The sequence below is a fragment of the Lepisma saccharinum genome, chromosome 18, assembly GCF_977018435.1.
Source record: "Lepisma saccharinum chromosome 18, izLepSacc3.1, whole genome shotgun sequence".
NCBI lineage: Eukaryota > Metazoa > Arthropoda > Insecta > Zygentoma > Lepismatidae > Lepisma > Lepisma saccharinum.
This window is the reverse complement of record NC_139246.1, coordinates 41,002,367-41,028,132: the sequence shown is the minus strand read 5'-3', so window position 1 is coordinate 41,028,132 and position 25,766 is coordinate 41,002,367. Positions and strand designations below refer to the sequence as shown.

The following is a 25,766-nucleotide window of genomic DNA, read 5'->3' as shown; positions in this document are numbered from 1 at the left end:
TTTTTTCCTTTACATGTATGTAAGAAATAATAAGTTATGTCAGCGTTTCGTTAAAAAATGCAACAACTGATGAAGTTTTATAGTGACTAAGACAACCTATTTTGCTTGTTAGAACCTATTTTAGGTTTATGCACCTAAATCAAGCTTTTTTAAAGGTTTTTATATATTTTTAAAGGTTTTACAGGATTTTTCTGTCACATAGAGGCATTTGCTTTGTTTGGTCACGAACAAATTCAATGACGAACGTGTTTGAAACATACTCTCTGTTGATTTCCCTTCCTCCAAGTACATTGTGATTTTTCAAAGCTCTAAACAAAGCAAGATGTCTGGTGCCACTGTTAACCTGCACAGTCCAAAATGCAAATTTCTGATCTGTGCGGTCTTGCTTACTTTCTCGTCACTTCGGTATTTCGTGGCATTCACGCCTTGCAAACTAACATTTCAGCATTGAAGTTTGCACCACTGACTATGTTTTGTTGAAGTATTGTTTTCGTCACATAAGATGATCCTCAGAGACAAAATTGCGGACTTTGACTGTGGATAACATGAAAAGAGATTGTTACCTAACTATACCGCGAAGAGTGGATTTTAATACCAAATTTCCAATGGTAAGTTCTGCCATCGCCGTAGGGTTAGGCAACACACATAACGTTATGCAAGATAGTGCGTATTTCAGGATATAGGTGTCCCATTTTCATTGCCGGTGACTATACCTAATCAGCATTTTTCAGGAATTTTGAACCTACTTTAGGATTTCTCGAGCCTAAGTTAAGATTTTTAGGACCTATTTTAGGATTTTAGAACCTATTTTAGGGTTTTTCGAACCTATTTTAGGATTTTTAGAGCCTATTTTAGGAACCAAAAAACAAACTTTTTAGAACCTAAAGATCCGAGGTCTCGTGATGATTTAAGAGCCACAGCTGAAGTGGACGTATCATATTTCTGTCTACTCTTTTACTACTTGTGGCCGTACATATAGCAGGGAGGAATCCCGGCCTGGATGTTCTTCATCAATGTCATCATATCATCACATCACCCTCATCTTCGCGATTAGCCAAAAGTGAAAGAAATGCGAACTAAAATAAACAAAATCAATAAATGTAACGTGCATTTAGTAGATCTTGGAGTAATTGTGTGTAAAAAGGGGTGTAGATGCATTTCTCTAAGTAATAATTAGACCTCGGATTTTTAGGTTCTAAAAATGCTAAAATAGGTTCTAAAAATCTAAAATTAGGCACGAAAACTCGTGAAGTAGGTTCCAAAAGAAACTCAAAATGCTTCAAAACTCCTCGAAAATACTGATTTGGTACATCTTCAAAAACAAAATTTCAAAAGAACCGTAAGAAATTTTAATAGCTATATGTGACAACCAAATATTAATTTTCTAACAAAATCTTCATTTGCATACATCATTTTCAAAATTATCCACAAATTATTGTAATCCTATATTTGTGTTGTTAGCAAAAGTTACTTGTTGATCTGAAGAATGAATGAAGTATATATTATTTGCTGCACAATGCATAAAAGCTAAAATAGGTTCCAACAAGCAAAATAAGTTATTTTAGGCAATAAAACTTCATCAAATGTTTCGTTTTTTAATAAAACGCTGATGTAACTTGTTATTTCTCACAATCCACACCTTCGCAGATAAATTGTCCAAGGGGAACAACATTTAAAATCCTGCCCTGGCTGTCCTATTTCTAGAATAATAGCTGCAAGCTCTGGATAAGTAAACATGAACACTTCCTTGCATGGTGTACTGAGTGCGTCGTTACAGTTGAGGTAGGTCCAGGGCAGCAAATACTTCTGGCACGGATTTACTTGGACCAGAACTTCCGCAGATTTGCGATGCAAGGGAAATGCAGTAACGCACGCAGCTAGCAGCGCCACCTACATCATTCCATGTTTGCTTCGTCCGAACGCCCGACGCACGGGAAGAATTCGACGTTGTTCGAGGCTTGTCCAGACTCTTAACCTTCAATATCGACGCCCTCAACTTTTCAAGGGCTGAATGCTATTTGCGGGGCCGAGGAAAAAGTGTTTGTGAAAGAGGTGTACGGAGGTTTATTTAGGGCAGCTCGATTGCCAACGCGCAGTTTGGTTCGCGTCACGTGACGAATGCAGGTGAGAGGTTTGCTGGGCATTGGAGTAGGCCGAGCTGTTGGACAGATAGGCCATTTTAGAAGATCCAGATAGGAACAATGTTCTAAACCTTTCCAAGAGGTTTGCGTAACTAGATGTTGTTCAGAGTCCGCTTTGTGGAACGATGTGGAGATTGCCAGTAGCGTAACGAACATGCTTTGCGCCACAATTTTAAAAAGAGAATAAAGTCCGTCTTTATAATACATTTATAATAGGTACATACATGTATGAAAATACATGCATGAAAATACACTGCTACTACAAAAATTACGATATTGTTAAACGCACATTAACAGTCCAGTTTTCGAGCCCTTTCGATGCTTAACAGCGCCAGTCCACTCAATCTCACTCTTGTCATTGTGTTTGTCAAATAATTTTTGATCAATTTTAGCTTGGAAAACGACCTCTCCGCTGATGAAGACGTCACAGGTAGGGAGGGTCAAATACAGCAACAAGCAGTACACGTCAGGAATGCTACTCACCAAAATTTTGTTTTCTATCAAGAGGAATTCTGGAACTTCGCTAATGTTCGACATGTTTCTTCTTTTGATTTCATATGACAATACATTCCGAAAACAAACAATTTCTGTAGCTATAGTACGAGATACAACTTCTTCGTATTTCTCCCTGTCGGTGTGTTCCGTTTCCCATATTGCACAAATCTCCCAGGGATATTCATTGGATATCCACAAGGTCCAGATCAGATCCATGGATACTATGGATACCCAAATCTGGATATCCATTGGACGTCTATAGGATATCCAGAACTGGACATCTAAAACTCGACAAATTCTTGATATCTAATACACAGCCTAAACGCGTGTAGAACTTGTTGTAAGAAACATTGGCCAATTCCGAATATCCAATACGTCGCCAGATCTCTTCGAAAACTGGATATTCAAAACACATCCAATTCTGGACATCCAAAACATATCCAGATCTTGTTCAAAACTGGATATCCAAAATACGTACAATTCTGGATATCTAATACATGTCTAGAACTGATCCACAACTTGTTATCCAACAATGAATATAAATAGGATATGTTTCGAATATTAGAAAATGGTCATAGGGCTTAAAAAGGTGAAGCTTTCTTTGATTTGTCTCATACCCTGAAATCTATTGTTTACTTGATTTACTAGATTATCTAAAGAACGATAGATAATCTTTACTTTAAAACAATCCCATGGGTCAAGAAAGCTAACATCTTCTGTCAGTTCGTCCAAGGTTTTTTAAAATACTTTTATTTTCCGTTTGGTAGAAATTGTAAATAGGAGCGGAGAGGGGGTGAAAGTCAGCGTTATCGGCGCATTTTCTTGTCTGTCGTCTACCCTTAGAGGATGTAATCAATGACTTCAGCTAATGAAGGTTTTCTACTTTTCTAGTGATTAACATTTCCTATTTCCAGTTGTAGGGGCATAAGAATGTAATATTCTATGTTTGCTAAGTGAACGTTTGTGAACTATAGGTCTTTCTTAATTTTTCATTCTTCCTGCGTCCCTGAAGCTCGTCCCTCCCCGCTTTGTGGAACGATGTGGAAATTGCACTTCGTACGAGAGATCGAATCCAGATCCACGCGATTACGAGACTTGGTAGACGACAAACAGGTCATACAGAACCAGATTTACGCCGAGGGGTGCACGATTTTGGGGCGGCAAAAACGTTCCATTGCAATGATATCCATCTTTCCTTGCCTAGCGATTTGGATTAAGCGTACGTAGAAGCGAAGTCGACTGTGATTCAAACCGAAATGTAGCTGCACCAATTGCAACTGCTTTTAAATAAATAATAATAATTATAACTGTACAGTATACAATATCCTGTCTTTGCCTCTACCTATATGATTGTTTCTTTGAGTTCGTTTTAAGTCTACTTTATGCATAGAAACGTTAATCGGGACTGGACCTACAGCTTAAAGTTGTATCCGAACCACTATACGTCTCCACTAAATATCGAACCCGAGACCACTTGATTACAAGGGGACGACGTCACCAATACGCTACCAGGGGAGGCGCACTACCTGTGTGATAAATGTATCAAGAGTGCGATAATTTACGAACCGGAAATACAGAAAATTTCGACAAAAGTAGAAAATGTTTGAATTTCTTAACATTAGAAAATTGGACGTTGCTTACAGAATGAAGACAAGTACGGGGTGAGCAAAAGGTAACTGCGCACCTACACTACGCTTCATTACGCAGAGAACTCCCCTTTCTTCATGGTTGTAGGTACATAAGGACATGGACAGTTGGTTAGTAAGACACCCATTGTTGTCAGTCACTCATTGTTGTTTCTTCAGTTGTTTCTTCGGAGCGTGATCTTGCAAAGCGTGGAACTGCATTAGCAATGGTTTTGTTACTCGAAGCTCGTGGGTTTTTGGTGGAACAAGTCTTTCGACATGGAGGTGAATATACGGAAGAAGTGCGAAATAAGTTTATGGAAAGGCTTCCTGATACAGATCCACCACATCGTAATGCAGTGCGGCGGTTGATCGATAAATTTCGCAGAACGGGATAAGTGAAGAATGCGCCGAAATCAGGCAGGTTACGAGTTCTAACAGAGGACAAATTACAGGACATTTCGATTAGAATAGAGCAAATCCCAAAGAAGTGAATTCGTAAATTGTCACAGCAAGTGAGTGTGTCGTGCGGCAGTGTAAGAACCTCACGGAAAAAGCACTTACATTTACACCCCTACAAAATAACAGTAGTGCAAAATCTTGAAGAAAGAGACCACTACAACCGTGTTGAGTATTGCCAGTGGTTCAGAGACTAACCATTGCTAATACGAGGGTAACTATTTACATTTTGACCCTAACAATGAAAAAACAGGAATTTGGCATTGAAAACTGCTTTATTGTTTTTCGAAGTACTCTCCTTTATGGTAAATACACTTTTGCATTCGTTCGAACCATTTGTCAAAGCAGTTTTTCCAATCTTCTTGAGACACCTCCATAATATGGTTTTTGAACGCATCAACGGCGTCTTCCGCCGACGAAAATCGTTGTCCACGCAATTTATTCTTGACGTTCGGGAACAAGAAGAAGTCATTGGGTGCCAAATCAGGACTGTATGGCGGATGACCCATCAATTCGATTTTTTGACTGTTCATAAAGTCGGTTGTTAGACGAGATGTGTGACAGCTGGCATTGTCTTGATGAAGAATGATCCGACGGCGCTTGTTTGTTTTCCGTATTTGACCGAAGACCTCTGGCAAACAAATTTCAAACATTCAGAGTTGACCGTTCTACGTTCCTCTAAAGGCACAGTTGCCACATGACCAGTTTTCCCGAAAAAACAGGCGACCATTTGTTTCGATGTGCTTCGAGCGCGAACAACTTTTGTTGGATTGGGTTCATCTTGAAACACCCATACAGTCGACTGCTGTTTACGTTCCGGCTCATATGCATATATCCATGATTCGTCACCTGTTACAATCTTATATACGTCTTTTGAAGCACCACGATTGTATTTATTCAGCATTTGTTTGCACCAATTGAGGCGAGCGTCTTTTTGAGTTTTTGTCAAATTGTGTGGGATCCAACGAGAACATACCTTTCTCACAGCTAAATGATCATGTAATATTTTATATATGCTGGTGGAACTAATGCCTATGGTTGCCTCAATCTCACAGTATGTCACATGACGATCTTGCAGTATTAGGTTTTGCACAGCATCAATGTTTTCTTGAACAACAACTGATTTTGGACGACCTTCGCGAATCTCGTCGGTGAGCGAATGGCGGCCACGATTAAATTCGTTATACCAGCGTTTCACAGTGTCAAAGGATGGGGCTTCATCGCCAAATGTGGAAGTAAGTTGATCGATGCACTCTTGTCTTGATAATCCACGTCGAAAATCGTAAAACATCATCGCACGAAAATGTTCACGAGTTAATTCCATTTTATTGTTGTTGCGCAATCTCCAAGGCAACATAAACAACACAAATCAAGCTATTGATAAAACATTTGAAGTACGTTATGGTCAATAATGCCAGATGTTTCCGTGCAAACATCAAATCGCGCCTAACTTCAATCAGTGTTGCCAAGGCTCAAAATATAAATAGTGGCCCTCGTACAATTCCGCGCCTTGCAAGATTACGCTCCGTAGAAACAACTGAAGAAACAACAATGAGTGATTGACAACAATGGGTGACTGACAACAACGAGTGTCTTACTAACCAAATGTCCATGTCCTTATGTACCAACAACCATCAAGAAAGGGTTTTTCTTTGCGTAATTAAGCATAGTGTAGATGCACACTTACCTTTTGCTCACCCGGTATTTGTTGAATGAAAATCTTAGAATTTGATATGAGTGCTTGTTTGTGTTAATGTGAATTTTATTCACAGCAGTGGGAAATGTTAGGTAGGCTTATGTTTGCTCCAGCCTCGAGACTATTTGTGGAGATGTTCTTATATTTGTTTAATTCCATGAAGTGTTCTTCTATTTGAATATTTCGAAATTTTGTTCCGGTCCTGAATTCTCGCGAAAAGAAATCGTTGACTTGACTTATATTCTTGTATATTTCATTCTATATATTTATTTATTTATTTATTTGTCTCTTATTTATTTGTGACGGAGATTAAGGCTCATACCTTTTCTTACACTCAACCACATACAAAATTCATAATATAGAACATATTCATAAATTGATTCATATATAAACATTGCAAATAACGATCACACATATACATTTCATGTCAAACTAACAGAGGTAAAAATATGTAATTCAAAGAAATACATAAAACATATATATACATGTACACACACTCATTCATAGGTTTATATACGTAACAGGCCACTACAAATATTTATTAAATGCTTTTTTGTAGATCATATTTATTTATTTATTTTATTTACCACAGAATTCCAAATACAGCTTTGGCTATGTAAATATAAATATAAATTTATAAGGTAATGTATCTAATGAAATGTAAGAAAAACAACAGGTAATCCAGTGAAATGTACGACGAAACAATGAATGTACCATGTAAAGGAGAAAAAACTTTCCACCTACAATGACTCTCTTCTGCAAAACAGTTTTGCAAGCGGCCTGTAGGTACCCCACTAGGAGCAGATTCTTTTAACGCTGGCAAAAAAAAAAAAAACACTTCCATCGCCACATTTTTTGCAAAGCGAACAAGACGTGCGAACTGCGCATATTATTATATTCCCAGGGCCTTCTTCGCTTCCGGCGTATCAATCGCCTGAAATATTCGGAGACATTTCCCGGAGTGTCGGAAGGGATTAAGATTCCTCTCGCAGCGTCACCGAGCTATTTCGGTCCCTGTTCTTGCCAGGCTTCCCCAAGTTATGCGGAAGGTTGCGGAATGGTCGGTCGTCCTAGGTGGCTTCTCGCATTCTCTTGCGCCAGTCTCAACGAAATTTATAAGCTGGAGCTTGGAAGTTCATGAAAATTATATTTTTTCCTGAGCCTTGAAAACAATACTAAACCCGATATCAGTCCGTTTCCCGAAGTTAGAACCAGAAAACATTTTCTTATATTTTGCATTTTGCGACCTTTTGGGTCATTTTTCAGTTTTCTGTGCCGTCTTTATTGAATTTTCTTAATTTTTGAGGTTTATTTTTGGTCTCCCCTGTTGTTTCGTGAATTTTATTTATTTATTTATTTATTGTATTGAACTCAACAGGTACATACCTAATTACAGAGCCCATATGAAGGATACATAGTGAATACAATTACATATATTTCTGTAATATAGAAATAGATATTATATAGATATAAAAATACATTTAAAATTATTTTATATATATATATATATACACACTTTATCACATAATTTCATTAGGAAATTATATGTTGAAGCTTAGGTCATTGTGTTAATAGTGGCTTTACTGAGGTCCCTTAGGTTCATAGAAAAGATGTCAATGGTGTTATTCTTGATTAGCAATTTATTGTAACTGGTGCACATTCTCCACAATGGAGATTTCTTTTTAATTTCCGATCTAGCCTTCTTTATAAGAAAAACTTCGTTTTTGAGTCTAGTTTTCGACGACGGGATCCGAAAATTTATCTAGCAGAGTAGTTGTTCAGCATCTACTTCATTATTTAACAACTTCCACAAGAATACTATTTCCTGTAACGTTCTTCGATGACACAGCTTTGTAAACCGACTTTCATATATTAGGTTGTCGTAGTGTTCAAATGTGGGGTAAACTTTCTGAAATTTGTATTTTAAAAATCTAAGAAATTTTGATTCGACTCTTTCAATTGCTAAACTGTAGTTTGCTGTGTCTGTATTCCATATAACAGATGCATATTCGAGTTTTGGTCTTACATATGAATAATACAAAACTTTTAGTGTATCTATACTCTTGAAATCCCTCCCCATTATATGAATAAACCCAAGGTTCTTGAACGCTTCACTAATTATTTGTTCTACGTGTTTATTAAAAGTAAGATGAATGCATTTTCAAGCATAGTTTATGTATTTAAATTTCCTGACATGATATTTTTAGCAAGTTTGCTAAATGGTCAATGGAAATGCACAATATTATTTTTAACTGAAAGTTCGGCAACGGATTAAATAATTAATTGTAGTACATTTATTTCTTCTCTAGCACTTAAAATACTTTGTGTGAAGCATACTTTGAGGTTCCCTTGCTGGCCACTATAATAGCTTTAATCTGGGTCTTAATCACAATGTAGAAAATAAAAATGATAATCTGATGTATGCAAAACACAGCTGTATTTTCAGATGCTGGCTGACTACTGTATTGTGAATAACTTACACAGGAATACCTTGAAGTAGAAATAAAGAAAACTACGTTAGCACTTTATTTCTATTTTCCCCTTTGCTTCAGTAGTTTAAAACACCAAACATTATCTTCTAATTATTCAACTACTCTCTTGTAATTAATGAGAAAATCAAGCATTCATTTTAAGAGCAAAAATTATTTTAAGTCATTTCGAAACATTTCGTCATTTAAAAATGATTTTAAGGTAATTTTTTACTTTTTAGGCTACGTATTGCTTAATTCGTTTCCAACCTGTCGAAAAAAGCATCTGAGAATAGATAATTCTACCATAGCTATTTTAATTCATAATGAATTTGCAGTTTCGGAAATTAAATTAAATTAAAGCGTGCTTCTGGCATTAGATATTGATATAAAATCATAATCGTAAATATATTTTCAAAAAATGGGCAACGGGTTTTAAAAGTATTCTTCAAATATTACACTTTATTGTTGTTGTTATTATAAAGAAACAATTTGAATTTACTTCTACACTGTTCATGCACTAAAAAATACCGGAATGTTAAAATCAACCGAAATTCTCCACATTTTCCGAACTTATGAAGAGTTGGAATAATGGAATTTGGGCATTAAAAAATAATACATGAAGGTTTAGAAAAACTTGAGTATGGCAATAGCTCGGATATTAAGGTTTAGGGAGGAATCAAATTTTATTAAATAACACGTCAAATGATGAAGATAAACGACGTAAAATCTGCAAACACAATTTATATTCGAAATATGTATTTTTATTTTTGTTATCGTTGTAGAGCATTCTCTTAAATTTTGATATAAAATTTTTATTTGTGTACGTGTAGCAATATTGTTGTACTTGCATAGCGATGATATTTTCTTCATACCAACAAGTCTTGGAAGAAAGGAAAAAGTGTACCTATAGGTGGGTTACGTGTGAAGTCAGGATGCGCACAGCCGCAATGTTTGCGGACAATTTTGTTTGTCGTTTGGAAGGGAATAGCCGCCACGTAGCGCTCGTTACATCTGCACCAACTGCACGTTTCTTTTAAAACACGAATGCTTGTGTTAGTATCTCCTGCCCGCCCTCTTGAATTCCGTATGCTTGCAAGAACTGGCCTCAATCATGGCTGCTCGAACCTACACAGCACCAATCTCCCAGGAATATCCATTAGATAACCACAATGTCCAGATCAAATCCATGGATATTATGGATATCCATTGGATGTCCATTAGATATCCATTTCTGGATATCCTTGGGACGTCTATTGGATATCCAGAACTGGATATCTGAAACTCGATAAATTCTTGTTATCTAATACAGAGCCTAAACGTTTCTAGAACTGGCTGTCAGAAACATTGTTCAATTCCGAATATTCAATACGTCGCCAGATCTCTTCCAAAACCCATCCAATTCTGGATATCCAAAACATATCCCGATCTTGTCAAAAACGGGATATCCAAAACACATCCAATTCTGGATATCCAAAACATATCCCGATCTTGTCCAAAACGGGATATCCAAAACAAATCCAATCCTGGATATCCAAAACATATCTAGATCTTGTCCAACAAGGGATATAAAAACACATCCAATTCAGGATATCCAAAACATATCTAGATCTTGTCCAAAACGGGATATTCAAAATACATCGAATTCTGGATGACCAAGCCTTGTGAGTCTTGACTATATAATCACAAGCTATACCCTGTACATTACCAGTGCGTAGTTACAGATCGGTTAGTTCATTTAACTATCCAACTTGACTAGTGCCTATTTTAAGAGGAAACAAGGAAATTAACAACAAACATTGGTAGTTGACTGTTGCATGCATCTTTTCATATCAAAATAATATCCAGATGAGATCCAAATGTACTATGTAGTCCAAAAATTGTACTTTTTGTGTCCATACAATATCCAAAGTGTGTACAGCAAATGTCTAAATCACAGCATAATGTACAGATTACGTCCCACTTGATGTCCAAAAAATGTCCAAAAGTGATCCAAAATGTACAAAACATATCCATTTCTGGATATCTCCGGGATATCACGTATGCGGACAAATGGATATCCAGAGGATGTCTTTTGGATGTATTTTGGACATTCACGGATATGTATTGGATATCCAGAACTTCCGACACAAATATCCAAAAGATATCCAGTGGATATCTTTTGGACATTTGTGTGCTTTGTGGGAACCCACAATGCAACAGTTTGTGACGTAGGTGAAACACACACACAGAAGACTCAAAGTTATTATTTTATCAAGTTAGTAACCATAGTTCTTAGACTAAATCAGTATGTAAATACATCAAGGATGGTTAGTGAAAAAGTTCTCTCTCAGTATGCTTTTTCCGGACATTCGAGTTATTTTTGGAAACAAAATGGAGAACCTTTTCTGTCTGGCTAAAATAATATTTCCAAGGAGGAGGAGGGGAGCAGAATTGAAAACAACTGGGTTGCAGCAAAAAAAGTTCTGTTCCACACCGACATTCACGAAAGACTCAAATGTCCCGAGGACTTTAAGTAATATTATTGCTTTATTTGAAGAGCATGTCGAGAGGGGGTAAGTGTGTTGAGTGTTCAGTCCCGATACTCTCACCACCGACCCCGATGCTTGAAAATTGTGATAATTAAAAGTTGTTCAAAATATTGATTACTATTAGTGTATAAATATTCCACTCTAGTATGCATGAATTTGCAAAGATTTTCGGTTCAAAGTATTCAAGAATTGTCAGAATTTTAAGTCAACATTTATACATAGATACGCTAATTGTGATTGGACGCACAGTTCAAAGTCGAATTCTTATTTTTTTATATTTGCTTTACTTCGCCTTTTGCGGCACTTTTGGCTAATTTGCGAAGATGGGGATGAGTGATGATATGATGAAATTGATGAATGAACACTCACAAAACATGCATGCCCAGGCCGGGATTCGAACCCGGGACCTCTGGTGTCGTAGCGCGATGAGCTCACCACTCCGCCACGGGGACCGGGTAAAAGACGAATTCGAAGCACTATGCGCCTCCACCGGGTATCGAACCCTGGAGTCCTTGATCACAAGGCGACGGCGTGAAGCATTCGTCATTTTACGAAATACATGACAAAACTTTCTTTTTTTGTTCAAATAAACAGGAGACGTAATTTTTACAATCAGGAAGTTTTCCGGAATTGCTTATTTATTCACCACCGTTTGACTATTACATTCTGCAAGAGTGAGTCGCATTGCATAAGACCTTGGCCGTGTTGATACCGTGTTTCTGCCCATGTCCATTTTACTCTATGCAATGGAATGCCTGTCCTCTCCCCTCCGCATAGCTGACCCCCTCCCCTCCGTCCCTTCGGATTCGAAAATAGAGCGGAGTGTTATGTTTACTTCGGAATTTTTTGGATTAGGATTGCGCATGCGCCGTCGCCCCGAACCAGGTAAGTGTCTCGGAGGAAGGAAAAATCGCTCGAGGCCGAGTCATTCGTCTGACTCACGCGCTCCGTGCCGTTTGGGATTGTCGAGTGCTAAAAGGCGACGCTGTCACCATCTCGCGGACGGTCGAGCAACCACAGCTGGCAAACTCGCAAGGTAACGTAAAGAGCAGTGTCGGAGGACCTTTTATCCACGTGAATATTTTTCTGTTTTGTTTTCCAAAGGTGATTTACCGATATTGTTTTATCTCTTGCGTAAATCTCCCCTTGATAATTACTTAATCGCTGCATTCTGTAAAGTGTTTGTGTGCTCAGTGGCGGATCCAGAAGATACAGTTGGGATAGGCGAATTTCAGTTGGGTACCTCACCTCACCGACAATTCATTCTGTCCTACGCTTGCGCTGTTTTGTATAAACAATAATAATACTGTAAACAGGAACCAATTACGTTCTAGAGATGAAAGTTTCTTTATTTTATTTATTTATTTATTTTGGATGTCAAAAATAGGGGTCAAGGGCTGGAATAGATTTTTATTATTGTGTGTCGTTATTAACACAAGTCCTCCCATTGCCACGGTAAACAGAACCATCAGATATGAAAAATTAAATCAATGAACAAGAAAACAAAAACTTATTCTCTCAAGTGATCTCTGGTTCAATCCTCTTTTGAGGCATCTTGCAGAGTGGTTCGGATCCCAATTTAAACTGTAGGTCTAATTTCGATTGGCATACCATGAGCAACAAGTGAAACCTTAAAATGGCCTCCCCGATGGCGCAGTGGTAACGTCGTCGCCTTGAAATCAAGAGGTCCCGGGTTCGATACCCGGTGGAGGCATTGTGGTGCGGATCCCACTTTAAACTGTAGGTCCAGTCCCGATTAGCTTACTGTGCACAAATTGGACTTAGACACCAAATCAATCAATCAAACTTTAAAAATATATATATATTCTCGAGCCTGTTAAACTTGGTGATAAAAGACAAAACATTTTAGTCTTCAAAATAAATTAGGAATAATAATGTATCCACAAAACCTGGCAGTTGGGAGGGGTGATCGCCCCTCCCTCCCTCCCCGTCGATCCGCGCCTGTGTGTCCTGCTGTTATTTCGATGTAGGTATTTTCACAGTTAGTTTAAGCTCCCAAAATGTGAAAGAAGGAATTCTAATGATGTAATTGGTTTAAGAAGAGGCAAGCCTGCACACCTTGGCCGGTAGTCGACCTCAGAATCAGAATGCTTTGTGAACTCTTAGTAGTGCCAACGTTTCTGTCGTGTTTAAGGGCTTCCGCGTATCCAAGTAGCGGAGTGGTTAGCACAGCGCGCTGCAACGCCAGGGGTCCCGGGTTCGAATCCTGGGTAAGACATGAATATTTGTGTTTGTCCTAATGAGAAAAACGGAGAAGTGTAAAAATTGAGAAAGAAGTGAAAAACGGGAGATGGCATTCCTTAAAAACAACAAAAAAGTGGTTAGCGCTCTCGTCTTTGGCGCGAGCGGTGCCGGGTTCGATTCCCGATGGGAGACCCCAAAATTTCGGCGTTGACCCAGCGTCGTGAGGAGAATTGGAGAGCTACTTGAAAAGAAGAAGCGGCCTCCGGTCTCGAAAACCAGAAAAGGCAGTGGCGATGGGATGTGTTGCGCTGACCACGCGTCACCCAATGAAAAGCCGCTCTGACAGACCCTGGTTCTTTGAGGGTTGTTGCACCACGGAGTTTAATTTAGGAGTCTGATTATTGAAGCTGGTTATCGTTTTGTAATTAATTTCAACCAAGAAATCTTATTTTGTATTCAATGCATTTGCAAAGGTTCCAACAGAATTTGCAGCTTCTTGAAAACGTCCACTGAAAATCGTGGCCAGAATCCTATCACAATTTCCGTAACCACTTTGATATAGAGTCCAGCACAGATATTTCTGCCGTGCGATGCGCGAAACAACTAAAGAAGCAGTGTTGCTAATGGAGCAGATAGAAAAATCGCAGCAGTGCGCCGATGCACAGCTGTTACGTACAACAATAAAATTAGAGAATTCAGGTCTATCTAACGTTGAGTTTTAAACGTCATGCATTATACCAGGACTAGGATTAATATGTACTAACAAGTGGCTTTGTATGTAGCTACATACATATGGACTAAAAATTCGCAAAATATGAACTAACACAATTACAAGTAAAATTACCAAAAATGCTGCAAAGAAGACTTCTTCATACGATTCCTTATTTGAGTGATTTCAAACAAAATAAAAAAATATATATATTATTTTTCATTGCATTAATGCACTGGTGGCGTTCTAACTTTTCACTCCCAAAACCCGTATACACTGGTATGGAACTGCAACGGCAGATAATAACATGCCAACGTGTTAAACCGCTACAATTGGACCATAACACTCCTCCTCAAGCAGTATTATTATTTCCTCTCTGAGATCGGCGACAGTCGGTTGCCTTTGTTGTAGATTTACAAACGATGCCGCCTTCCACAACAATAACAAGTACATATACTGCCACTAGACGATAAGCTGCGCGGCTTTTTCTTTTGTTATGAACCAGGGCCGGCGCTAGTCATTTTGCCTCCCTGGGAGGTGGCGGCAGATGCCGCTCTATTTCGACCCCCCGCCCCGGTCATTACGCAGCAACGGAAAATTGAAAATCAATATATTCCTAACTAAAACATCAAAATATAAAATAAATAATGAGACTTCTTATGCTATTTCAATACTATTCAGCGCAAAAGAATATCTCGCTCGATCACAGTTTTCAATAGGCTTATTTTTTTCTTCTCTTCAAATTTTGCCGCTCTGGGCGATGGCACGGTTCGCCCTCCCCTTTCGGCGGCCCTGCTATGAACTTGGTCACCCATCAAAGCATGGCAATTTTAACACAGAAAACAATGTGTATCGCATTAAGCAGCAAAAATGACAGCCTCCTCTATGCAATTTCTACAAGAACACGTGCCGGAGCCAGAGTTGAAATGATGTTGGAGCCACATAATTTATTTATTTTGAATAATTCCAAAATTATGAAATATGAACAATTTGTTGCTGCTGTTCGCTGCTCTTTTGCCAAAATGCTTTATTGGGATGCTAACACCATGACTGGCTTCCTCCTTCATGAACTCGTGCACGTTGCTTAGAATTTCCCGAGCTTGGCTATGCAAGGTTTTTGATTTCAACTTCGACAGAACTGGAGGCATTATGGAATTTAACGTTCATTAGCAAACACACACTTTTACATACACACACGCAATACACGCACACAACGTCAAACCGGTCAAATACTTAGTATAAAATAAAAATATGGTGCTTCCAATCCAACAAAACTCACCGCCTCTTTACCTGCCTTTCCCCTTCCGTGACAGAAATAGTGCTTCATTATTACAGTTGGCAACACTAGTTACTAGCTAGCCAATGAACATGCACTGCATAAAAGAAGCAACCACTACGCCGTGCTATATTGCCACATTACCGTCCCTGCCGAACGGTGGGAACCGCGAGCTGGAGCGCTATTCAATTGTTTTCAATGATGTTTGCGCGAGTGTGTCCAGGAATGGAATGACAATATGGCAACAATAGCGAAGGTTTTCGAGCAGGGTAGAACACGTGATGCTAAGAGAGAGGGAGACGAAACGAAAATTCGTTTCTACGCAACGGCAAATTTATGTGTGATGCACTCTACCTAATGTCCGTCCGTTGTAACTTCATATTTTAATTTGGAAACCGATTACTCGTTCCTTTCAAAATATATACAGAGTGTGCATTTTGTATTTTTTTCGAACATACAAAATGTTTCAACTTCTACTGAGTGTACTCGCTTGGTAATTGAAACTTGATTTAAAACCTCACGATGATAAAGTTACACCACGTAGGCGTGCGCAGACCCTCTGATTAAGGGGGCAAAAGCATTGATGGAAGTTCAGTCGGAGAAGGAAAAACCTTATTCCATCTCACTGTTTTATTGTATTGATGGTACTAAACAGGGGCGTATATCCTGCCCCACCTAAAACCACTCTATTAGAAGAATTCCAGTTTCCGTGGCACAAAAGTTCTCTGTTCCCCTCCTCCTTTATTTTCCTTCTCTGTGGTTCAGACTAATTTACATATAAATTGATTTCGTACAGCAGATTCAAAACAACTACACATAATTTATTCATTTCCAATGTGTGACCGATTTATTCTGAAGCCACGTATGTGTAACACAACAATACGTGAGTCTTAATAACAAGTAATTTGCTGGAGAACGAAGTGAGATAGTTCACCCGCCGTAGTTGCTTGGAACTTTCGTCGGCTTGAAAATACTTTATTGTTTAAAAACGATAATAAGATTTCTCTACAATAAATTTTTAAGAGCATTAGTTAGGGCAACTGCCCCCCCGTGCGCACGCCTATGATTCTTAGAGGTTGCAAATGAAGTCCCATTTACTCATTTCGGTGAGATAAGCCTGTTCTGTCAAAGATAACATTTGCAACAACCTGCTGTTGTTGGATGAAGAACGCTTTTCAGAGGCGCTTTGGAAGACGAATGGAAAATGTTTGTGCCGCAAGGTGATCAGATCTTGTAAAATGTGACTGTACGGTTATACATTTCTGTGGAGCGAGGAATAGTTGAGTGAAACACGTAATATTTTGCACTGCATTAAAGAGTTCAGAATTATCAGCGTCAGGTCATCTACTATTCATATTACGTCTAGTTATTTCAACTTGAATCCTTGTTTTTATTAGATAATTGCTTCGTTAGAGATCCAGAATACTATGCATGTTTCTTTTTATTTCTTACGACCTTTATGAGCACGTAGGGACAAGATTTCAAGTACAAAATGTTATCACCATGATATGTCCGGTGCATTTTTATAGCGTAACGACCTATTACAAACATCGTGTTCGATTTTCGAATTTGAATTTTTCTTTCGCCGGAAAAGCGTGGGTTGGTTGCGTGGGAAGAGAACGGACAACGTACAAAGGGAGGAAAATGAATGTCACGCGAACGGTGCCAAGTGCCAACTAGGCTGGGTCAATTCAAAGATCGTCGAGATTGTAAGTTGTAATAAACTCGTATGTAGATATCTAAAATATTCAGACTTGTCTCACGGTCAGCGGCGGCGCCAGGATTAATCATCTAAGGGTGCTGAGGGAGTGCGGAAAGAAATTTAGGGGGCGCGATGTTGAAAATAAGAAAGACATTAGGCACGCATGGGGTGGGGCAAGGACAGTTTACTTTCCCTTGGTAAGGTTTAGCATAGTGCGGGAGCAACTGCTACCCTAATCGCCGCGACTGATTAACATAAATTACTGACTGAAATGAAATTAAAAGCAGCTGAAATTTTTGCTCCAGTGTGAGGAAGAACAAGTAGGCGGAAAATAAAATGTTTATCAACAATGCAATAAAGAATAAACAAAAAAACAACATAACTCACATTATAGGCAATTATCGAAAACCACAAACATATCACTTGAAGAAACAAAAAGAAGAAAAAAATCATAACAAGAATGCAGACGAGAGGAAAAGCCCTCATCTTCATAGAGGCTGCCGCCAGTACAGAAAAGCATGTACTATATATACATATATACACTCTCTTATAATGCTTGTCTGTTGCATGTAGCCTACTATATATAGATATATACAATCTCTTATAGTGCTTGTCTGTTGCGTGCAATAATAACGGTCTTACTTCAGTATCTATCATTCGGCGGTCAATATGACGACATGACATAATATGACACTCTAAGGGTTACCTCTCGCGCCCCCCTGGCGACGCCCCTGGTCAGTTTTTATGGTGGAAGCGGGGAACTATTTCCCTACAAGTCCTCTGAATAACCACATCACATTTGGTATTGGATCGTTGTTGCCATCGGCTTTTTTTACGACAGCGTCAGAGAACCACTTGCGAATACAGTTTTTACGATACTGTGTCACAAACGGGATCGCACGATGCTTTCCCCTTCTCAGGACGACTTGGTGGCATCTCAAGTTCATGTTCATGCAAGATGCGGCCTCCCCGCTGGCGCAGTGGTAGCGTCGTCGCCTTGTAATTAAGGGGTCCCGGGTTCGATACCCAGTGGAGGCACATAGTGGTTCGGATCCCACTTTAAAATGTAGGTCCAGTCCCGATTAGCCTTACTGTGCATAAAGTGGACTTAAAACTCCAACCCAATTAATCAATCAATCAATTCATGCAAGATGCTGGAAATACTCAATTCTGCCTTCCATTGGAGCTCGCCCCCTCCCCCACGTAGATTTTTTTTTTAGGTATACAGTATTTCGGTACGCACTCACGTACCCAGGATATTTTTTCGGAAGGGGTTGGAATTGTAAAGGTGGAGGACAAATCTGCTTTCTAGGAAGACTGTAGACTCAATAAGATATTTCGTATGTTTGGAACTTTCTATTCTCATAAATGGCAATTGGGGGTAATTTTGAGATGGAGGATTTTTCCACTCTCGTTTTTCCCGAGTTCTTCACTGCTTTTATTTGAAAATGTTGATTTTCTCAAAATTTCGGAGACTGCTGTAGCCCCATCAGCTCCCCCTCTGCGCACGCCCGTGTCGGCACATACATAACGATCACGTCATCACAGTTCCCGGGTTCGAGTCCCTGGTGACCCTTCACCAATTTCACTTACCGATACTCATCCTCATCGTCCCGATTAGCTAACAATTGCACCCTCCAAAAGCGATGCTAAATAAATAAATAATAATAAAAAATACACATACAAACACAATCTTTCCTCATCTGTTTGGGAAGGCTGAAAGTCCAAATGAAGTCCGTTCGAGCTCAATAACTCGAAGATAGACTATGGAAAACCTCTATGAGTCGAAGTTAAATTCTAATCACCTCTATAACTCGAAGTTTTAGTCCCACGTACCTCAATAAGTCGAAGTTTTAGTCCCACGTACCTCAATAAGTCGAAGTTTTAGTCCCACGTACCTCAATAAGTCGAAGTGTAGTAAACTCTAGACCTCTATAACTCGAAGTCGGCGATTTTGTCCCTCCATAACTCGAACCTTGGTAAGTTGAAATCTTTGATATCTCGATTCCCCCCCCCCCCTCAAGTTCGAGTTATCAAGGTTCCACTGTAGTTCGATTTGACAGTTCCTGCAACGCAGCTCAACAAAGCCGAACAATAACACAGATTTTACATTCTCGCTTAACGTCTTGCATAATGTATTATTGTACTTCTACGCAGTACCTTTTATAGCTGCGATAACTCGCAACCAAGGCTGAGTGAGACCAGATCAAAAGGATATATTTTGTCTTGTTCTGTCTGCATGGAAAATTTCCAGTTCTGAGAGCAATGAACAGCCCGTTGCAGTGCTACACGGAGCAATAAAAGCTGCCTATAAATAAATTAAGTCTGTTTCACGTTGTTGCACACTTGAAGCTACCTATCAAAGAAACGAACATAAAAGCAAAGCTTGTCATGAGGTGGTATTAAAGACAACGCAGTTTCTTGAATATAGTTTCTATTTAATTTCCAGGTATTTTTTGTTCCATTTGTATACACCCTGTCCCGTCTAACTTTGGAGCAAGGCCGCGCATGGCAGCAGAGAAGGGGGGGAAACCGAGTGGGCAGATCGAAACACCACACGCCGCTGCGAAGTCGCTTTCCTCCAGTCAATCCCATTCCCTCTCACGTGATCGTTGGTGGAACCGTCTCGCGTCACTACTTGCGCGGTGACTTGTTTTCTTCGCTTGTTCCAGGGATAGGCGGGACAGGGCATAGAATAAATCGCAACGGACAATAATTATTATTTCATTTATACCTGCAATAACAGGCCAAACATAAATTAAAGGGTGTTCATTATCGTACCATCTGTTTACACTTTTGGCATAAACTCTCTGTACCGAGCAGAACTGTAATTTTTACCTTTCGAAAAGTTTTAAAATGTACTCATCGTCAAGTACATGGTGTGAGGAACGTTTTGTAATTCGGAAACCAAACCGAAACCCTTAAGAAAATTCAAGCCCGGGAAGTGTAGGGGTAGTTAATCGTTTTTTTCTTTCCTGTAGTTGTTTTTCCTTCGCAGTATTCGGTCATATTAACTTTTCATTCTTAGAGTAGTGAAATAATGTGGAAGAGTACTTGTCAAATTTTTACAATATTTTGTGAAAGATTGTACTTAATGTTTTAGAAAAAAACGCAAATGGTAAATGTATACAGCAACATTCCTGTAATCAACTGAATTTATATAAAACGTTTATTATAATGTATTCAAGCATTGTGTGTGTGTGTCCAGTGTGCGAATTAACGGGGGAATGCCGGGGATTTCCCCCTCAGAAAAAAATATATCCTCTGCAAAAGAAAATTATATTTAGCCCTGCCAGGAATGTTTTTATCCCTCTGATGAAAATTGAATTGAAAGCATACAGTACAATCTCTTAACTATGCAACGAACACCATTGAAAAATCATTCCGCGTCCATTATAGTCCCGGCATCAAGTATTTCCCTGCGGAAAAGTATGCAGCTTTGTGGATTAAAGAAATACACTGAATTATAAACTGACCAATCTTATCGAGTTGAGAAAACAGCAGGCTGTTTTGCACTGCTTATATGTTACATGTATGAAAGTGTTCACAAGAAATTTTAGGTGGGTTAGGATGGACTTAAGTTTGAACCTGGCAATGGAAATTTGGTCAACTTTTCGGTGTTACGACTTTGATAACTCTTTTTGTGTATGAGCAGAGAGTATTGGATCTAGTATTAGAATGCATTTCTCTGTGGTATGAGTTTAGGTGTTCTTAGAATGTATATAAATAAAGTAAGTGTTTCTAAAATACGTATAAATGTTATAGAAATGTAATGAAGTAATGTTTTAAGGTACTTGGTTTACTGACTGCTAACGTTTACAAATTTTTATACACAAAAAAGTCCAGCTCCCGAAATGAAATCAGAAATATGCCACCGAGTGGGCATGCGCCCCTCAAAGCAAAATGCTTAATTGGCACAGTGGCCCACTCATTGGCTACATTATTATGAACACTGTAATGGGCGACCACCACCTCCAATAAGGAAAATGTGTGCATTTATTCTTTCTTTTACTTTCATCTCTGTTTAACATTCCTTTTATTCTTGCTTTATTTCTTCTTTTCTCGTTCTTGGTACATCTTTGTTAGTGCTTCCTTCTATCTTCGTGTCATTTCCTTTTCTATATTTTCTCCCCTTTTGTGTTCCATTCTTCTTCGTTACTCTCTCTTTCTCTCCCCGCCTGCTTTCCCTTCTTTCTCTGTCCCATTTATTTCTTCTTCTCCCTCTTGCTTCTTTATTCCAATTTCTCCTTTATTTCTCTCCCTCTCGTTCGCTTCTGTGTATGTTTATTTCTTTCTTTCTTTACCCTTTTTTCCTTTCTCTCTCACTTGTTTCTTTTATCTCTCTTGCTTTTATATTTCTCTTCCCTTTCTTTTCCGTTTTCTCTTTCATTATCTCTTGCCGTTTCTCGCTTTCCTTTTCCTCCCTTAAAACATTTTTCTTTCTTTTCATGTCGCATAAAATGAAGTGACATCATTATATTCCACTTGAGGACACAATTTTTCGATTTGACCCGCCCAAAAGATTTTGTTCGGCGATCTCTTCGAGCATCGAGTTCGACTCCATCCCAAAAATGTTCTATGTGGTTGAGATCTGGCGTCTGCGGAGGACAATGGAGTACTGTAGCACTGAAACCATTTGTTAAGAGCTTTGCAAGAGCAATTATCCTGCTGGGAGAGGATGTCAGTTCTCACTCAACTGCGTGCTTTCATCGATCTTGGAGCGTTTCTAATGAAGTGGTCAATGTGTTGAGACTAGTGTTGAGCGATATATCGTCCAGACGATATATCGTCACCATATTTTGGCGATATATATCGTATTGGCGATGTATCGTCATGATATCTGGCGATATATATAGTGTTGGGGATATATCGTCACGATATTTGGCGATATGTATCGTGGAGACGATATCACGATACGGAAAAATATCGTATCATCTGTGACGATATTTTCTGGACGATATGTCGCGATATCAAATTTCCGATATCGTCCAACCCTAGTTGAGACTTTCCGGGGCTCGAAATGGACCGGAGAGGATCGGAACGGAAAAGGAATTTAGCAGAGAATGATGGCGTTTATGTTGTCTTCATGTGCTGTGCCTTGTGCTTCCCTTTCCACTTTTTAATTGTTAATTATGATTAGTTGTCGTGTCTTGAGAGAGATAGCCTCCTGTACGTACAAGATATATACGCAAAGTCTGGTTCCCTTTTTATGGTCACTTATTTTTATTAAACTGAGCTGATACATTGATACATTGATGACGTTCTGAAGAATAAATCCCATCCTTGATCATACGCAAAATAACAATATGGAAATATATTTCATTTACGCAAATTGTCTTAATAATGATCATTCAAAGATTCAAAATATTGAGGATACGTACATTGAATTTTTAAAATCCAGGTTGGGTGAGCTGACTACCATTCACGATTTCAAAAGGAGAGAAAATTCCAGAAGACTCTTGTTCTATGTATTTGATGTTTATGTAAATATTTTAATATTAACTATTATTAATTATAATACAGCATATCATCTCACTAGTCGTTAAGCTTGTCACCATGTTAACTTAGGTAAAGCGTTCCGTTCCGAGCCCTGATTTCTGGAGTAACGCCGCACGTAACTGTAGAGAAGGGAAGTGGGGATTGGACAGATGGTTGTGCCTTCTGCTGCAAACGTCTGATAGATGTAGTTGCGTTGCCCCTCTATGAAATCCCTATCCATCTCACGCGTTTATGGGTCGAGTCGTCTGGAATTACTACTTTCTCAGAGGACTTGTTTTCCTTCCTTTCTCCATAGACTCCTGGGACGTCGTATAAGAATTTAAGTTTTCCATTTCCTGATTCAAATCAATTGGAAAACCGCTGATTGCCATTATTTCATGTCAGGGTGGATAAAAATCATTTTTGTTTTTTTAAAATTTAAATATGATTTTCTTCTATGGACATGTTTGTTGAGTGTGTTAATGAAACTATAATAATTTCAGTAACTTTTTTCACTGAAAATAAAACATTCCGGATGTACTCTATAATTGTAACTTAAAATATTTTTTATAGTCATTGTAGGTGAATTTTGACAATTTTTTAATTAAAGTCTGCAAAATATCAACTGCCATGTTCATTTATAGTTGATTGATAACGACATTAGTATCTTCTATATTTTTCAAAATGTTTGCTATTTTTGCATATGGAATTGATTAAATTTAAAATCAAGAGAAATTTTAGTGTGTTTACATATTACATTTTCTTTTGTATGAACTTCACCCCATCAGTACATGTATTTTGTTTCCTTTCTTAGAGCCTAATAAACACTAATCAATGATTCCGAGGTTAATATACTTTCTGGTATCTACAAAATCCTTATGCACATTATTCTATAAATTATTTATGTAAAGTGATTTAAATCAGTGTTTGAATTTTAAAAATGTATTGATAGTGCTTTCTCTCTTTCCAGGTGCGCAGCCACCATGAAGCCGGAGGAGACGATAATGTCACAGATTGCAGAAGTCACGGACTGTCTGTACTTGTGTGCAGCGCGTGCGGTGAAGGCAGGACGCCTGAAGGAGCTTGGCATCACATGCGTCGTCAACGCCACTGCGGAGCTACCTAACCTCCCGCTGGAGAAGATAGACTACGTGAAGATCAACGTGGACGATTCCCCCTACACCAACCTGTACAGCTACTTCGACGCGGTCGCCGATAAGATCGACGAAGTGAGGAAGCGCGGAGGCAAGACGTTAGTGCACTGCATCGCGGGGGTGAGTCGCTCCGCGTCGCTTTGCCTCGCGTACCTCATGAAGTACGAGAAAATGCCTCTGAAGAAGGCCTACACGTTCTTGAAGTCGCGACGCGCCGTCGTCAGGCCTAACCACGGGTTCTTTCGCCAGCTGATCGACTACGAGAAGAGACTGTTTGGCCAGGAGACGGTGTCGATGGTTCACAACTCGGCGGCGGGGATGTTGATCCCGGACGTGTACGAGGTGGAGTACAAAACAATGATCTGGTTTCAAAAGCACTTCAACAGAAACTTAGGCCGTCACTAAATACTTTTGTTATTGACGTTGCGTTTTGCTCACTGGGACCATTTCACCTTTTTTTTTTAATCACTATTATTTATATAAGTGGACTTCTATATTTCTTCAAACGCTATGGGATTTCTTGTGACTATAAATTCTGTTTTATTTTTTACCTCGGTTCTTTCTCTGAAGGATGTGAATAAGTTTTCAAGGACGCATGTTTTGGTTCTGTGTGAGGTAATCCTGTAACGCGGTGTTGAACGTCTGTGATCTTAATAAGCACGGTATAATTACACATCAGTTCTGAGCATGATTATTTAGAACGAAACAAGGTGTGTTTACTGCACTTCTTTCTTCCACTCACTTGCAGATGTTTTTCCTTGTGTGTGACATTCATCAAGCACTACACGATCGCACATTGCGCACCAATCAAATTGCAAAAATAAATATGATAACAGACAATATATATAGCCTATTTGAAAATACTTTTTTCTCGCACTTCAGGGTTCCATGCCAGAACTTAGAGCACCAAAGATTGACGTCCATCCGAAGATAGAGGACAGTAACTCGAAGTGAAAAGAGGACGAAGAAACAATTGTTGAACATTTGGTGAAATATTCTAGTGTTTGGGTGGTTCTTCTTCTTATCGTATATCGTACATTTGACATTAAACGGAAGGAACTGTGTGAGAATTAACAGATATATTTATAATATGCAAAAAGACATATTTTTTGTGATCAATACTATATATTTTTTATTAAAATGATGAACGCATTTAGTATACAGTCTTTTTGCTTTCTACAAAACTTTTTTGTCCTTTAAAAAATAAGGCTGTATGGAAAGAGCTCCAAGTAGAAACCGAAAAAAAAACAAGGTTTTTCCAAATTCTAATTTTATCAAATAGTACTGAATTTCTCATACCTACTTTTATCTGCTTGTATCTACAGGGTGTACCAGAAGTGATATCGCAAACTCAAACGCTTGTCTCCTTGCGCACTCCAAGGTTTCTTTGTTTGAAACTGAACACTGCCGAACATGTAACATGCTGTACAGTACAATAGTCCTTGGTAATAAAAGCAACAGTAAGGTCTAGCGAGGTGAACCTTTTAATTCTGTTATTTGTTACTAAGTAGGACTGGCACAGCATACGTGAAAAGCGTAGGACGTGTACAAACAATCAAGTCAGCAGCGGATCGTAACCATGCATTCGAAATTATCTCACAAACGGTTCAATTACGACCCCATGTTTACTGTGACGTTTTTTGCTGCTACTATCGCGTACTTTTCACCGTTTCAGTTTGCGCTATCACTTGTGGTACACCCTGTATAAATAGTCTGTTTATATTGAATATTTTTGAGAACATAGTGTTATTCACTTACGAATATCCGAAGTATGAAAATCCACTGGTCTTTTAAGCGTGCCATTGCATTCTTCATACTTGTATCAAA

The 25,766-nt window shown here is 38.8% G+C and overlaps 1 protein-coding gene across 1 annotated transcript in view; it reads left to right on the top strand.

The window, feature by feature from the left end:
• Positions 1 to 25,092, top strand: part of LOC146002022 (dual specificity protein phosphatase 14-like) — a 90,988-nt gene extending 65,896 nt beyond the window's left edge. The window contains exons 2-3 of the mRNA XM_083139730.1: positions 23,756 to 24,281; positions 24,822 to 25,092. Coding sequence (XP_082995856.1) covers positions 23,756 to 24,281; positions 24,822 to 24,893 — 598 coding nt within the window. The 3' untranslated portion in view covers positions 24,894 to 25,092. The remainder of the gene's footprint in view (positions 1 to 23,755; positions 24,282 to 24,821) is intronic.
• The last annotated feature ends 674 nt before the right edge of the window (positions 25,093 to 25,766 follow it).